The 17217-nt window shown below is 48.3% G+C and overlaps 1 protein-coding gene across 2 annotated transcripts in view; it reads left to right on the top strand.

The window, feature by feature from the left end:
- Window positions 1-17217, top strand: part of CCDC178 (coiled-coil domain containing 178) — a 3486252-nt gene that overhangs the window by 2781177 nt on the left and 687858 nt on the right. For both annotated transcript variants that reach the window (XM_069620987.1, XM_069620986.1), the window contains exon 19: window positions 9780-9929. In XM_069620987.1, the coding sequence (XP_069477088.1) occupies window positions 9780-9929 (150 nt within the window). The remainder of the gene's footprint in view (window positions 1-9779; window positions 9930-17217) is intronic.

The raw sequence follows: 17217 nt of genomic DNA, 5'->3' as shown, positions 1-17217 counted from the left end.
ATTCTTCAATATAGTTCTCAAATAAAACTTTTGACACAGATAACATTAAAATATAAGTAAAATACAAGTCACACGCACCATGTGCAAAACAACACATGACATCAAAAACGGGATAAAAAGAGCAAGATATTCACAGCATAATACATTACTGTAAGTAAAATAATAAGCAGATTTCTTCCTAAAATCATCTTGAGAAAGTCTACTACAGCAATGTTTAGTGATTTCTCATTTGTATTAAAAAGTACCCATTTGTAATGATTGCAGGCCAGGTGAGTGGAAGCTCTTGGGACCAGCTTTGGGCCCTTTTACATAACTATTTGGCCCCAACTGCCCGCGAGCAGCGTTGTTCCCTCTCCCCCTCCCCCTCCCGACCAGCCTCCCGTGTTGTTTCCCACCTCCTCCCGCCTCCCAACCCGCCCCCAACCCCTGTGATTGGCTACTGCCCACGGAGCGAGTGCAGCCCAGCCACCGGCTGCCTCGCTTCCTCGCCATGTGTAATGATTGCAGGCCAGGTGAGTGGAAGCTCTTGGGACCAGCTTTGGGCCCTTTTACATAACTATTTGGCCCCAGCTGCCCGCGAGCAGCGTTGTTCCCTCTCCCCCTCCCGACCAGCCTCCCGTGTTGTTTCCCACCTCCTCCCGCCTCCCAACCCGCCCCTAACCCCCGTGATTGGCTACTGCCCACGGAGCGAGTGCAGCCCAGCCACCGGCTGCCTCGCTACCTCGCCATTTGTAATGATTGCAGGCCAGGTGAGTGGAAGCTCTTGGGACCAGCGTTGGGCCCTTTTACATAACTATTTGGCCCCAGCTGCCCGCGAGCAGCGTTGTTCCCTCTCCCCCTCCCGACCAGCCTCCCGTGTTGTTTCCCACCTCCTCCCGCCTCCCAACCCGCCCCCAACCGCCGTGATTGGCTACTGCCCACGGAGCGAGTGCAGCCCAGCCACTGGCTGCCTCGCTACCTCGCCATTTGTAATGATTGCAGGCCAGGTGAGTGGAAGCTCTTGGGACCAGCTTTGGGCCCTTTACATAACTATTTGGCCCCAGCTGCCCGCGAGCAGCGTTGTTCCCTCTCCCCCTCCCGACCAGCCTCCCGTGTTGTTTCCCACCTCCTCCCGCCTCCCAACCCGCCCCCAACCCCCGTGATTGGCTACTGCCCACGGAGCGAGTGCAGCCCAGCCACCGGCTGCCTCGCTACCTCGCCATTTGTAATGATTGCATGCCAGGTGAGTGGAAGCTCTTGGGACCAGCTTTGGGCCCTTTTACATAACTATTTGGCCCCAGCTGCCCGCGAGCAGCGTTGTTCCCTCTCCCCCTCCCGACCAGCCTCCCGTGTTGTTTCCCACCTCCTCTCGCCTCCCAACCCGCCCCCAACCCCTGTGATTGGCTACTGCCCACGGAGTGAGTGCAGCCCAGCCACCGGCTGCCTCGCCACCTCGCCATTTGTAATGATTGCAGGTCAGGTGAGTGGAAGCTCTTGGGACCAGCTTTGGGCCCTTTACATAACTATTTGGCCCCAGCTGCCCGCGAGCAGCGTTGTTCCCTCTCCCCCTCCCGACCAGCCTCCCGTGTTGTTTCCCACCTCCTCCCGCCTCCCAACCCGCCCCCAACCCCCGTGATTGGCTACTGCCCACGGAGCGAGTGCAGCCCAGCCACCGGCTGCCTCGCTACCTCGCCATTTGTAATGATTGCAGGCCAGGTGAGTGGAAGCTCTTGGGACCAGCTTTGGGCCCTTTACATAACTATTTGGCCCCAGCTGCCCGCGAGCAGCGTTGTTCCCTCTCCCCCTCCCGACCAGCCTCCCGTGTTGTTTCCCACCTCCTCCCGTCTCCCAACCCGCCCCCATCCCCCTTGATTGGCTACTGCCCACGGAGCGAGTGCAGCCCAGCCACCGGCTGCCTCGCTACCTCGCCATTTGTAATGATTGCACGCCAGGTGAGTGGAAGCTCTTGGGACCAGCTTTGGGCCCTTTTACATAACTATTTGGCCCCAGCTGCCCGCGAGCAGCGTTGTTCCCTCTCCCCCTCCCGACCAGCCTCCCGTGTTGTTTCCCACCTCCTCTCGCCTCCCAACCCGCCCCCAACCCCTGTGATTGGCTACTGCCCACGGAGCGAGTGCAGCCCAGCCACCGGCTGCCTCGCCACCTCGCCATTTGTAATGATTGCAGGTCAGGTGAGTGGAAGCTCTTGGGACCAGCTTTGGGCCCTTTACATAACTATTTGGCCCCAGCTGCCCGCGAGCAGCGTTGTTCCCTCTCCCCCTCCCGACCAGCCTCCCGTGTTGTTTACCACCTCCTCCCGCCTCCCAACCCGCCCCCAACCCCCGTGATTGGCTACTGCCCACGGAGCGAGTGCAGCCCAGCCACCGGCTGCCTCGCAACCTCGCCATTTGTAATGATTGCAGGCCAGGTGAGTGGAAGCTCTTGGGACCAGCTTTGGGCCCTTTTACATAACTATTTGGCCCCAGCTGCCCGCGAGCAGCGTTGTTCCCTCTCCCCCTCCCGACCAGCCTCCCGTGTTGTTTCCCACCTCCTCCCACCTCCCAACCCGCCTCCAACCCCTGTGATTGGCCACCTGACAGACAAGTCTGGAACCCCCAGGGCAGCCCTCTGCCCGGCAGCCCTTCGGCTAAGGGCCCCAAGGCCAAGGGCGGCTCCGACTTCAGCGGCTCCAAGATGTGTCTGCAGGTGTCCGCAGGGGACGCCATGGAAGCCAGCAGCCAACAGACACCAACAAAAACCGTGAGTGTGGTACGGGTGGGGAATAGAGCAATCACTCTACTCCAGAAAACCCCCGCCACTGTATCTTACCTACCAAGAACATAGACTGCCATAATACTTACATGTCCACTCTTTATAGAATTGTGATTGTTAACACATCCACTCTTTATAGAACTTTAAATGTTAGCATGTCCACTCTTAGATAGAAGCGCCAAAATGTGATTGTTAGCATGTGCCACACTTAGATGGAATTCTCGAGCTTAGCCCGCGTCGCATCTAGATGGAAATATGATAGTTGGCATGTGCCACACTTGGATGGAATTTCTCAGGTTTGGTCTGCGCCAAATCTAGACAGAAATGTGATTGTTAACATGTGCCACACTTGCATGGAATCCTCAAGCTTAGCCTGCGTCACATCTAGATATAAATACGATGGTTAGCATATGCCACACTTAGATGGAATTTCTCAAGTTTAGTCTGCGCCAAATCTAGACAGAAATGTGATTGTTAACATGTGCCACACTTGCATGGAATTCTCAAGCTTAGCCCGCGTCGCATCTAGATAGAAATATGATAGTTAGCATATGCCACACTTAGATGGAATTTCTCAAGTTTAGTCTGCGCCAAATCTAGACAGAAATGTGATTGTTAACATGTGCCACACTTGCATGGAATTCTCAAGCTTAGCCCGCGTCACATCTAGATGGAAATATGATAGTTGGCATGTGCCACACTTGGATGGAATTTCTCAGGTTTGGTCTGCGCCAAATCTAGACAGAAATGTGATTGTTAACATGTGCCACACTTGCATGGAATTCTCAAGCTTAGCCCGCGTCACATCTAGATATAAATACGATGGTTAGCATATGCCACACTTAGATGGAATTTCTCAAGTTTAGTCTGCGCCAAATCTAGACAGAAATGTGACTGTTAGCATATGCCACACTTAGATGGAATTTCAGAAATGTGATTGTTAACATATGCCACACTTAGATGGGATTTCAGAAATGTGACTGTTAGCATATGCCACACCTAGATGGAATTCTCAAGCTTAGTTTGCGCCAAATCTAGGCAGTAACATGATTGTTGGCATGTGCCACACTTAGACGGAATTCTCAAACTTAGCCCGCGTTGCATCTAAATAGAAATATGATTGTTAGCAAATACCACACCTAGATAGAATTTCAGAAATGTGACTATTAGCATATGTGACTCTTAGCATGCACCACACTTAGAACTATGAACCTAGCCTGCGCGGCATCTAGATAGAAATGTGACTGTTAGCATGTACCGGACCTAGATGGAATCCCACAATTGCAAGGACAGCAATGCCAACTAACCAACCAACTAACAATTCCATCCCTCTGCATAAACCTCTCAAACTATAACCAAACACAACCACAAGCCTTAAACGCAGCAATCCGCACAAACTTCACAACAATGCAACAACAAAACAAAGCACACATAGACTTGCACAACAGCACATGACGACTACGGACCATAAAACACCCCAAGCCCAGCCGACGGACCCACCGGGCTGAGGCTGCCAACAGCACATCACTGCTCTCTTGCACTTTTCCAGCTTATTCCTACTAACCTACCCCCCCTCCTCCCCTTTTTAGAGCCGCCAGAGCGCCAGGGGACCACTTCGGTGGTGATAGTGCGCGGTACAAATGACCTTTAACATTAACATTAACATTAACATGATGGCATACGTATCCTGAACAAATCTATCTTATTTTTAAATACGAGCTGTTGTTAACGCTAGGCATTCGGTGCACAAGTGTTCAAGGGTCTCAGTGGCCTTAGTGCAAAAAAGTGTCTCGTTTTTCTTGGATTTGAAGCCAACTCCTCTACGCTAGAATTTTTCTTAAATCGCACCTATTTGTATATGGGTTTTTTCAATAAATCTAAAAAACCATACATTCCTCAAATACTCATATTCTCACTCATGTCCGAAAACGACTCATTCATACTCATTCCACAAAGTGTTAAAGTGCTCACAATTTTAAAACCCATTTAAAAACACCATATTTCATAACCGGTTCAGCAATTATTTGATCTTGTGCCTGTCCTACATGTTTCGTTCTACTAGGCAAGTGAATTTAATCACCAGCACTTCTTCAGGGTCTTTTTTCTATAAACAGTGCTATAAACATATACTCTACCTGCAAAATGCTATTCAAATGATATTCATGATAATATAGTGTACAATTCAAATAATTAATTTCTGTACATATTAAGAACGGTAATTTGACTATTATAGATTGCTCGTACTCCAACTTGATTTAAAATTGCGATGTGATATCCATAAGGATTCCAATCAGTCAGCATCAGCAAGCTGTTCCAAAGTCTCCTAACATGTTCAGTTTGCTGAATTATCTGTGTTAAAATCACGACAGTATCAATTAATATCGATAGTTCAAATTAATCGCCACATCACTTATCTGGTCAATGTGTTGTCCATTTACTACACTTCCTTTGTTTCTCAGGGATGATAGGTTTCAGAAAACCATACTGCGATGCAGATAGTTAAGTTCTAGATGCTAATATCGTTAATTTCTCCACCGTGTCTCACCGCCACTTCTTTCTCGGTCAGTCGAACATTCCCCATAATAGTGTACCATCAGCCTTATGGTCTGAGGTCTCACACGAACGTACCAGCAATCCTCAGGGCCATAGTCTCATAGTGTTATTTGTTTGTATTGATTCACAGCTATGTTAACAGAATGTCCATAATAAACTGCTAGAATGAAGAAAAGGAAGGAAACACACAATGATGGACAGGAATTATGTTGAATCAGAAAGAACATAGAGTTTTGGGGGACAGTGCCCTGAACATGGACAAAAACTTTGGGGGCACAGCAGAGAGGTAGGGCAATAAATGGAAAGAGGCACAGAGAGCAAGACCATAGAGGGTGTGAGTATGTGAGATAGGAGGACACCTTAAAGGTGTACTGGGACATCTTGTAGGGGAAGTCATACTGAGGCGATATGCCCAGAGGTGGCGAGCCGACCCTGTAGGTAACGACCCGCCGCCCAAGTTAAGGGACGAGCACCGTGAGGGTCCCTTAACGAGGGTGGAGGGCCATTACCTACATGGTTGGCCCATAATCTCAGGGCATATTGCCATTAGCACCCGTGTAGTAGCCTACACGGGTGCTAATGGTGTGTATTTGAAATAAACAAATATATCTTTAGAAGTGCAGACCCGACGCAGTGTAGTCCTGTTGGACTGGACCTCCGTTTTCTATGTTGATGACGGACGTCATCAATATTGAATACAGGCTTCCTGTTCAACAGGACTGCACAGCGTAAGGCTGCACTTATAAGGTGCGTTTCTTTTTGTATAAAAAAACCACACTCAAAACAACTAGGCAGGGTGCTAAGAGATGAAGAGGGAGGGGGAGTGGGGAAGGGAAGTGGGCACCGGCTGCCCAAGCACCTTGGAACGCAGGGTTGTACCATACAGTACAGCCCACTTTCTGAGCCTCCTGAATGGCTGGAGCCTCCGTGCAGGGTTCTAATGGGAGCAGTATCACAAGGGGAATGGCACAGTGAAAATATGCGTGGGAAAGCCACACTGGAGAGAAGGCGCACTGGGGAAATGGGGCTAGAGAAGAGTCACAAAGGTAAGGGGACAAGGGGCACATATGCTGCCATCATATTCCTGGAAGAGCCACTCATCGCTAAGCGCAGCCATTATTTGTCAGAAGCAAATTCGTAGGCCCAAGTGTGGTTTGATATGTCCATGTACGTGCATCATGGGTCCAGTTGCTCGCTCAGATTGCCATGTACTACCATTGTGGACCCATGTGAACATGTACTGCCATCATAGGCCCAGCGGCATACAAAGGTGTGCCATACCCTTGCCAGGGTCTCAAATGTTCTTAAAACCAAACGGCCGTCTTCCAGGTTGCTGAACCTTACTATAGATCAGAGTAACATTACTTCTTCGAGATTCGCACTCACTATGCCACGCTGTTGCCAGTAATTCTTCTGTCTAATCCTTCATTAGATACTTGAAAACTACAGACTTTCCTGCCCATATTTTTCCCCCAAAAAAACAATAGCACAGATTTGGCCATTGACCCCTCCCCATCCCCCAATTTTTCAGGCTACATACAGGGCAAACTATTAATGGGCATCATTTTGGTGCAAGCCGCTGAGCAGTATGAGAAGCTGACACTGGTGAACTGTGGGAGAAGTTGGCATTAGTGGGCAGCGTGGGAAGCCAGCAGCGATGGGCAGTGGTAAATCTATGGTGATTTGGTTGATGGGAACTGCGTACTCTTTTTAGTCCAGAATATTTACTCCACCCAAAATAATTGTAAACAAATTCCCCCACAATATATTTATAAAACAGTACATATAGTATGTTTGGAAAAAGGGACATTGGTTTATTTGGGCTGCAGGTAAATGGTGGTTTGTGGGGGGGTGGGGGTATTGACCCCACATTTTGCTGATGTACTGAATTTATAAACCATGAAACATGAACCCGACCACTGGCTCCTACCAGGTAACAGGTACCACGGGGTCCGGGAGAAGCGGGAGGCCCGCAGGATATCATTATCTATCAGAAGAAACTCATTCCAGTCACAAGAACGAGAAAGAATGCCTAAAGTTATGTGATGGGAGCTGGAGACAAATAAAGAGTGTCCGAGAAAGGGAAGAGGGTTATTATGTGAAGCTGTCACCTAGTCCCAGTACTCAAAGCAAGTTATCAAGTACATAATGGGCCTCCTTAGACGGATGGCGGTAAGGGTTTACCGGTACCAGTAAATCCTTACCGCCTTACTACGAGGTCCCTTTGTGGGTTGGGGAATTTAACACTTGCTTTTTGCAGGCGTTAAAAATCCAACCCGCAAAGGGACCAGGGAGCTAATTACGGTACCGCAATTTGCTGTACCGTAATTAGCGCCTTCCCCATTCCCATAGAGCCCTATGGAGCAAAAATCGGAATGGGGAAGGGAAATGGTGGAAGGGGGAATTACCGCCCCGCCAACCTTGGAATAGGGCGGTAATTCCCCTTTCCACCAAGGCGGTGCCGGTATTAATAGTGCCATGGTTCACCGCCATCCGTGTAATGAGGCCCAATCTCATTTAAGAAGCGAAAAGCTCAGAAGGGAGGGGCTGAGCACACAGTTGTTCTGTGAGCAATAAATGGAGCGATACCCAAACCAGAGCTGAAAAGCCTAGAAGCAGGGGAGTTGCTAGGTCTGGAAAAGATCCGGGGCTAAGCTGATGTCGGTACTGTTGGGACTGGGGGCTAGCTAGTCTTTTGGCTGTAGCTCCTGAGATTCTATCCGGGGCTACAACCAAAAGATCAGGGGCTATAGCCCCCTTAGCCCCCCCTAGCAACGCCCCTGCCTAGAAGGGAGGCAATGCGTCACTACAGCTAGGAGGATAAACCAGTAAAGAAAGAGACAGATAAAGTTTGAGAACAGATGATAAGAGAAACGTAGAAAGGGGCAGAGGAAACCCTGTCAAGTGCCCCTTAGGCAAAGGCCTGGAAAGAGGTCGCAAATAACTGTCTGAGTAGCGAGTAGCAAGAAAGGTTATTGTAAACGACATTTTGAAAAGGGAACCAAAGAAAGCAGAAGAGAAAGAAAAGTGCTCTGGAGGAGCTACAAGAGTTGATCGCAGAGACTATCTATTCCCATGAGAGGTGGCATCATTTAAGACTATCAAATGACCTAGAGGGGGAGACCAAGGAAGACCAATCATCCCCTTGCCTTAAGTTAATTAACGTTAGTGCCAAGGCCAAATAGGGTAATAAGGGCGGAGGGAGTATTTTCTTTTGACTGTATGACTACGGACAAGCACCCTCAGTTTACTTAACTAGATAGGTTATTCCGTTTAGTGATAAGGAAAGTTAGGCCTTCTACTTAGAATTTTATTAAAAATCGGAATCATGTCTTCAGAGTGTCTGACTCCTTCTGGCCCGTCACACTTCTCAATCGAACTGTCAGAGACAGTGAAGCAGACTGTTTCGGAAAGACGGAAACTTATCTCTTCTTTTCGAGGCTGGTGTCCCCAAAGTGCCAGCGCATGGACAAGGAAGGCCACATCCCTGCACCTTCTCCTGTACAAACTACCCCAAGCCCCTAACTCTCCCTTTCTTCCCCCTGCATCGGTTTCTGAGCCTGGATAAACATTTGGATGAGGAAACAACCATGTTGCACTCCAATATGCCAGTGTTTTGAGTAGTCAGCCATGGTATTTCATGATAACAATTGGCAATGGTTAGAGTATCTGGGATGTAGTGAAAGTACCTGCTAGTATTTTGAGTACCGGAACATTTGTGTGAGCGCACACAGCGGGATTTGATATCAATCCTTGGTATGTGATGAGTGTACCTTGGGATTTAATGTCAGTTCTAGGCAATTGTCTTAGTACCTCAGCATTTGAGTGCACACCCTCACACTTTTGAGTGCCTGGACATAACAATACCAGGGCAATTATGTGAATACCTGGACACTAAACGTCAAGTTCTGCCATTGGTATGAGGACCTGGGCAATTCACGCCCTTTCCTGGCAGTTGTTTGAGTACCTGAGCATTGGATCACAATACCTGGCATGGGCCCCTTTACCCCTGACAGTGGCTAGTTTAATGAGGTAGTTGCAGGCTGTTTCGCTGGAGTAGTGGCCTTTTCGTTTGTCATCTGGCCCATTCATTTGCATGAATGAGAGTGAAGCGAAGCTTAGTGTTGAGTCTTTGAGGCTTAAGCCATTCCCTCAGGTTACCCTGATCTTTTATGTGCACTTGGGTTGCTCTCCATTGAAAAATGAAATAACCTTCACAAATAATGAGTACTGTTGTCAGTCGCGCAAGTAGGGAATTTTGATTAAAATGATCTTTGTTTGTGAGCCTGTTGTGCCTGTTGATAACTTTTTCACCTAAGCGTGCGTTATATCCGGGTGGATTTGACTCTTACAGCAGCGATGAATTTTAGCAAGTAACACCTTGAGAAAAACAGCGATGCCACATACCTTCAGTGATCAGTTTGGAGTGATGTATTGGCTACTTTTAATTTATGTTTAATTATGTATTTTCTTTTCAGTCGGTACTGGACGTGAGTCTGATTGAAAACCGAAAGCTAGCCAGCAAATACAAGGCTCTTCAACGGATATACCTGCACAAAAAAGACACATGTTTGGATTTGTTTGAGAAGAGGGTGACACTGGAAGCTTCCATTAGAGATCGCACACAGGTAATGACAACGCATTATAATTGTTGCCATCTTATTAACAGCAAAATGGCCCGATGGAAAGTAATTTCAAGGCTGTAGAGCACTACACGCCAGAGTAATGGCTTCCAAATGCTTGGACCTGGAATTTGAAGAATTTTCTCCTGTGTGTTTAGGCCGTTGGTCCATTAACGGAGCAGGACAATTAGGCGCGGCCGATTCCCCGCGACCGCTTCAGCGCAGGAGACAATTGGGCGCGCCCATTTTGGCGCGCCCAGTTCTGCGCTGCGACGTTTGGACGCAGGGATCTTTTGGTGCGGGATAGTCTCATTAATGTTTCTTTGCAGAGGTTTCTCCAGAGGTGTCATTACTGTTTTTTGCCCGAGGAGAGAGGTGGCATTATTTATCTTTTATTCTTTTTTTCAAAGTCTCACAGGGGAGTGGAGAAATGTTCTACTGTTTTTTTTTTATTAGACTGTTGTATCATGACACTTAAATATGTAACTTTTGCTGCCCCATGCACAAGGGCAGTTTGGTCTTGTGGTTAAGTTCCACGCCTCACAATCTTGCAGGCCATGGTTGGTGGCTGAGCTAAAGCTTTTTATTTTATTGTATTTGCAAAATATCCCATGGCCTGCAAGACTGTGGGGTAGAGAACTTAACGCAAGACCAATGAAGAATGCGAGTGCCTGGCGGGTGTAAGCCCTGGGATGGGGAAAGAGGTGATAGTGGGCAGGTGGTGGGAGGAGAGAAGTGGTAGTGGGCAGGGGGTTAGAGGTGGTAGTGGGCAGGGGGTGGAGGAGAGAAGTGGTAGCTGGCAGGGGTAGGAGGAGAGATCTTTTAGCTGGCAGGGGGGGGAGAGAAATGGTAGTGGCCATGGGGTGGAGGAGAAAGGTGGTAGCTGGGAGGGGTGGGAGGAGAGGTGGTAGCTGGCAGGGGTAGGAGGAGAGATCTTTTAGTTGGCAGGGTGGAGGAGAGACGTGGTAGTGGGCAGGGGGTGGAGGAGAGAGGTTGCATCTTGCAGGGGGTGGGAAAAGAGAGGTGGTAGCTGGCAGGGGGTGGAGGAGATAAGTGGTAGCTGGGAGGAAAGAGCTTTGACCGCTTTGACGCAGCGGCCAGTTCGATGCACCCATTTTCTCTTATATATATATATATATTTTTTTTTTTTATCAGACTGTTGCATCATGACGCTTAAATATGTGATTTTGCTGCCCCACGCACAAGGGCAGTTTGATCTTGTGGTTAAGTTCCAAGCCTCACAATCCTGCAGGTCATAGTTCGTTGCTGAGCTAAATCTTTCATTATTTTCTCCGCAAAATAATGGGATATTTTGCAACTACAATAAAATAAAAAGCTTTCGCTCAGCCACGAACCATGGCCTGCAAGATTGTGAGGCTTGGAACTTAACCACAAGACCAAAGTGCCCTTGTGCCTGGAGCAGCAAAATTATATATCGAACAGTCATGATGCAACAGTCTGATGAAAAGAAATATATAAGAGAGAAATATAAGCAGAAAGAGCAGTACACCCTCTTTTGGCGTTCCAAATGCAACAGGATAACATTTCCTGCCAGATAACATTTCCTGCCAACGTGCTGCATTTGAAAAGAATTATTCTTTGGAATTTGGCGTGAGGGAATTTAGGCGTGGCTGCAATGTCAGCCACGTCCAAACGTCCCTCGCGCCAAATCAGCGGCAACAGAAAGGTTCCCGCGCCAAAATGGGCGCGCCGAACTGGCCGCTGCGGCCAACTGGTCGTGCCGAACCGGCCCGCCGCGAAACGGCCATGCCAAAAGGGGGTGTACCGTCCATTAAGTCGCATACTTCGCAGCTCTGCTCGCTCAAAAAATATTAACAGCTAATGTATGAAGACAAAGGTCAATGTTCCCACATAAGCACATACACAAGCATAGCATTGACACATTTGAAAATGGCGGCTGGGTTCTGCATATGACATAATGTCATATAGGGCATTTATATTCACCTCTCATTTTTAAATGCAAGTTTTGTAATCTCCACACTATACGGCCTAATAGACTGTATGCAATTAGCTGCACAAATATGACTGGAGAAGCTATAACTTCAACATTTTGCCTTTTTTTGAGTTGCAACATCATATACATAACTTTTGAATTTGACCCCTGTTTAAGGTGAAGATTAATTTTATTATTGATGTAATGCTGTTTGTCATTGGCTATAACCATCTGGGCCCTTATGGCAGTTTGTTCCTCTTTTGTATCCCTGAATTACTCCTTACTGCAATCTCTCATTCTCCACCCTCACAAAAGCCCTTGAACAAACGATTGTAGTTTAATTAACTGCGGGAGTGGGTGGAGCCTACAATGATTCCTTCATGGGAATTTAGGATGAACATAGTCGCCCCTAGCCCTTAATTACACATTAGTCTCCCACCTCAGCACCTACCCATGCCAACTGCTGTAAAACCCACAATCCATCCTTGTTTACTTTGGAAGATTCATCATCCAGTCTATTCTCAGGTCCTACAACAGGGCTGTCCCAACCAACGACCTTCCTGCCAGCTAACTTTGCTATCACACCTCCTGTTCTACACCAAGGCCCTTCTGGTTTCTAGAGGATCTTCTTCAGTTGACTAGCCGTTTATGCCCCCATCAGCAATTTATGCAAACTCATGCAATCAGGGTTATGCAAAAGGAAATGATCTGTAACAACTCTTCCTCTGTCTCCAAATCCATCACAATGTTTACAAGAGCCAGGTCATCAACTTTGCCCCTCTCATGCTTTTCATCCTGCCATGTTCCACCTTTCCTTCCACCACCAGCTCTCAATATAAAATAGAGTCCAATTCAATCTCCTAACCGCAGTTTACACATAGCTTCGTCGCCCATTTTCTCTAAAACTATCTTGCCTCACACACATCACTTCCCGTAGGAACTCAAACACACTTAAGTCTCTTTGCCCATCACCCATGCCCATCAGAACCATTTTGCTTTCATTCACACTGATTGCAACTCTGAAACACCAGGCTGTGGTTGGATGGTCCCTGATCCGTATCTGCTTTATTTAATGTGACAGCCCAAACCTATTCTTTGGATTTCCTTTTTTTGTAACATGGAGACCTTTGGTTAATTTGGGATGCAGTCTGTAACATCCCCCAAGCCCCCCCCCCCGCCCCCGCACCCTCTTGCTAATTAACTGGTAATCCAACCAAGCCAGAATTTCAAACTTTGCATCCTCAGAGCTGTCATATTTTATTTATGTACCTTTATTTCACTGTTCATGGAAGCTTGAAAAAGCATCTAGCCCTTGTGACCCTAAACCAATGTCCTAACCCCACACCTACAAAAACACGTGCAACATTACAGATTATAACGAAATACAATGTTGTTCAGTATTTACATTTGCATAGGCTCTCTTGAATATGTATTTGCCTTTCTGCTGCCATAAGGATAAAATAATGGGCCTCATTAGAGGTTTGGCGGTAGCCTTGCCGGTAAAACTGTCAGGCTGCCGCCAAACTTCCGAAAATTTCCGGTGCCCTTGAAGTGGCAATTACCGGGTCATTACGGCCCTGCCCTTTTGCGGGCGCCGGAACGGAATGCTCTCCATTCCCATTGAGCCATATGGGAATGGAGAGGTTGGATGCACCGGCACCATTATAAACGGTGCCGGTGCATGCGACATGCTGTGTTTGCGGGTGCATTTTCTCCCGCCAGGTCAGACCTGGTGGGAGAAAAAGCACCCGTGAGCACAACTCGTAGTTTTCTGGTCCGGGAACTACGATACGGGCAAGCTTACCGGTACTGTAGTTCCCGGACCAGCAAACTTATAACGAGGTCCAATGTTTTTTTTTAAATCACTTCCAAAGGGAATACTGTTTTGCGAAATAAGAGTAGACTTTGCTACATGTATAGTTTAAACGTTTACAAAAGTATGGGAGCCCCTCTACTGAGAATGAACATGGCTCAAATAACCTGTTCCATGTATGGGATATATTTCCCTCCGAAGGGTCTCCAACCACGTTTTAGCTCAAAGTACCCTTTGTAGACGAGTAATATTATTTTGTATACCAATTTGGTTCCACACACAAGGGCAGTTCATTACCGAAATGCTAGGCAATTCTCCTCTGACCAAGAGTACCATCAGCCACCCTAGACATGCTTTCAACCTTGTTGGGACTCCTCAGTGAGGTGAAGTCGAGCATCTCTAATGCACAGAGAGCACGGTGTCCACCTATGTATTACTATTAGTAACTAGGGGTAAAACCACTAATTCACTCCAGAAATAAGTCCTACTCTGATCACCTGATATCATATACCCACCAGCATTTAGCGTACTCGCATAGGCTAGTCTTATCCTGCATGTAACCTAATGGTGTAAATTAGCCACTTCCGCACTTAGCCTAGCCACCTTTTGCATCTAGTCTAATAGCATAGCTAAGCCTTATAATCCCTGTTGCGCTCTGAGCTAACTTGTCTATCTGGATGGGTTGATTGAGACAGATATTATGAGGTGTAAAATGCCTTGCGCTCCGATACAGTGTTGGGGGAGGAAATGTATCACACCCAGAAGGATTGTTTAAGGGTGAGGAGTGTCTCATAACGGGATGGATTGCAGGGGATAGGAGATGCATCTCACGTGGACAGGCTGTTGGAGAAGAGAAGTGTGTCACACTTGGATGTAGTGTTAAGTGTTGAGGGTGGGGGTAGTGTGTCTTGCTTCCATGAAGTTAGGGACAGGAGATTTATCATACATAGCTGGGCTGCCGGGGGTGAGAAATGCGTTGCACCAAGAGGGATTGGTTGGGGGCATAAAAATAGGATTGAATGCCGAACAGGGAATGTGTATCACCTGGAGGAATTGGTGTGTGGGGCGAGGGGGTAAATGCATCACACTAGAACGACCATTTGTGGATGGGAAATGTATCCCATTTAGACGGAATGTTGGATGTAGGAAAAGCATTGCCACTAACTAACTGTATGAAAAAACTTGCCTTTCTCCAAGCATCGTCAAACTCTGAATTAAACACAATCATACCTTCTCCGCACCACAAACCACACACCTCACAACACCTGACATAAAACAAACCATACGCAGTCACACCTCAACACCACATGACAGCTACCAACCGCAAAAACGCACCAATGCTCAGTCAACCGCACATCAAAGCTCTCTTGTTCCTCTCCCTCTGAACCCCACTAACAAACACTGCATCCATTGCAGATCCACCACTGCTTCAAGAGACCATGCAAGTGGTAACAGTGGGTGGCACAAGACCCATTAACATTAAAACCCTATGTTTTACAACATGTACAAAAGTTTCGGAGCTCCCCTACTGAGAACGAACATTGTTCAAATAAACTGTTTGAATGGATTGTGTCCTCCAACATATTCCGAATCTTTTACATTTAATGTCCACAGCTGTGCACTTCTGAAACTTTTTCAGCAGAGGGCGTCCTGCGTCGATGGCATCGGATCAATGTCTCTTGAAGGCCTCCGTTGAGGTCGATTTCACAGGATGTTATAAATAGGACGCACGGCGCCCGTAGCCGTTTTTTTTCTGCAAACGTGTTAACTTCGTGAGACTCGGCACACCTTGTGTGTTCATCGTTACAATGTCTTTTTCTTCGACCCCTCCGACTCCGCGGTCTGGATTCAAGACCTGCTGGGACTGCAAGTCCAAGATGTCGCTCACCGACCCCCACCGCATTTGTTTGTGGTGCCTGGGCGAGTCGTACGACATCGAAGACTGCTCGAAATGCCAGTCGCTGACTGCCAGGGCCTTGCGGGAGCGGAAGGGGCTCTAAGCCTGTTAAGTCCCAGACTTCCAAGTCCAAATCCAAGGGGGTTTCCACCGACGACTCGAGGGGCGACTCTCCATGTCAGAAGGAGTCCCGGGAGTCTCCGTCCCGTAGTGGTTCCCACCACTCGTCTTCCTCGTCCCGGCACTCTAGGAAGCGCTGTCACCGGTTGCCTTCCCCGTCTTCCTTGGAGGAGGGTGCCTCGAGGAAAGTTACGTGCCCAACGAAGTCCTCGACTCCGGAGAAATGGGCGGCGTTTAAAGAATCTATGTTAGCGATTTTTCAATCGCAGGGCACGAGTCCGGTCGCGCCTTCTCACGAAGGCGGCCAGGATCGGTCTCTTACTGTGGCTCGCACGCCTTCACGCTCGGGTCCATGACACGACTCGCATCGGGAACAATCGAGGTCCCTTACGTACAGGGATTCGAAGAGTCGGAAGAGACGTGTCTCTAGGTCTCGGTCCTCGTCCCCAGCGAGACCACAGTTACCTACTCAGGTGCCGGTGTTGACTCGGTCGGCGCCATGTCCGTCCGACTCGGCTGTTGATGCTTTACCCTCATACCAGCCCACGGCACCGTCGGCACCTGTGTCGACGTCGAGGTTGTCGACGCTCTCGACATCGAATGTCTTCGGCACTATCTGCGCCTTCGGAGATTTATTTCTCGAAATTTGCCTTTGGAGTACCCGGATACCATGGATCCTCCAAGGAAGGCTACTGGGAAGTCTGTGCGGCCAGTTTTGGCCGTCAGGCCCTCTTCTGTCCCCAGACCTGGGTTTCAACTCTCTCTGGATGACATTTATGAAGAGGAAGAAAGGTCTGAGGTTGAAGACCCTGGTGAGCTTGATGATGCTCCACATTTTTCTGGCGACAGTCAGTTGGAGGAGTTGAGGCAGACCCTCCATGATGCCAATGGGTTGAACACTTCTCCGGAAGTGGAGTTTGTTACACCTGAGCCTGGGGCTCATGCAGAGTCTTCGGTACAGGAGGCTCATGGCGCGGGTCTCGGAGTATCTGGGCTGGTCGATTCCTCCTGAAGACTTTGTGCAGGATGATCTAGTGGACATCTTAGATCAAGATCCGTCCTCTGACCTGGTTTTGCCATTTCATTTTACCGGCTGTTAATAAGTCTTTGATCAAGAAATACCGCCCTTCCGTTAGCGACGCCAGCTATTTATCTACTCACCCCACTCACGAGGGTTTGGTGGTTCAGGCGGCTACGGGCACCTCGAGGCAGGCGGCGTACCCTACCATCCCTCCGGATAGGGACAACAAGCACTTCCACGGACGGCAAGGATGCCATGTGCGAAACCCTTCAGTCGGGTTTGGATACGGCCGACAGTGTTAGCCGATCCATGGCTGCTAGCACCGTTATATGCAGATTTGCATGGTTGCGGAATTCCGGGTTTGCTCAGGATGTGCAGGCCCGTCTTCTGAACATGCCCTTTAATGACACAAATTTGTTTGGCAGCAAGGCTGACGAGAGCCTTGACAGGTTGCAGACCTCAAAAGCTGCGGCGAAATCTTTAAGCGCA

The sequence above is a fragment of the Ambystoma mexicanum genome, chromosome 5q (assembly GCF_040938575.1).
Source record: "Ambystoma mexicanum isolate Mex_15411 chromosome 5q, UKY_AmexF1_1, whole genome shotgun sequence".
Taxonomy (NCBI): Eukaryota; Metazoa; Chordata; class Amphibia; order Caudata; family Ambystomatidae; genus Ambystoma; species Ambystoma mexicanum.
This window is presented reverse-complemented; position numbering and strand designations above follow the sequence as displayed.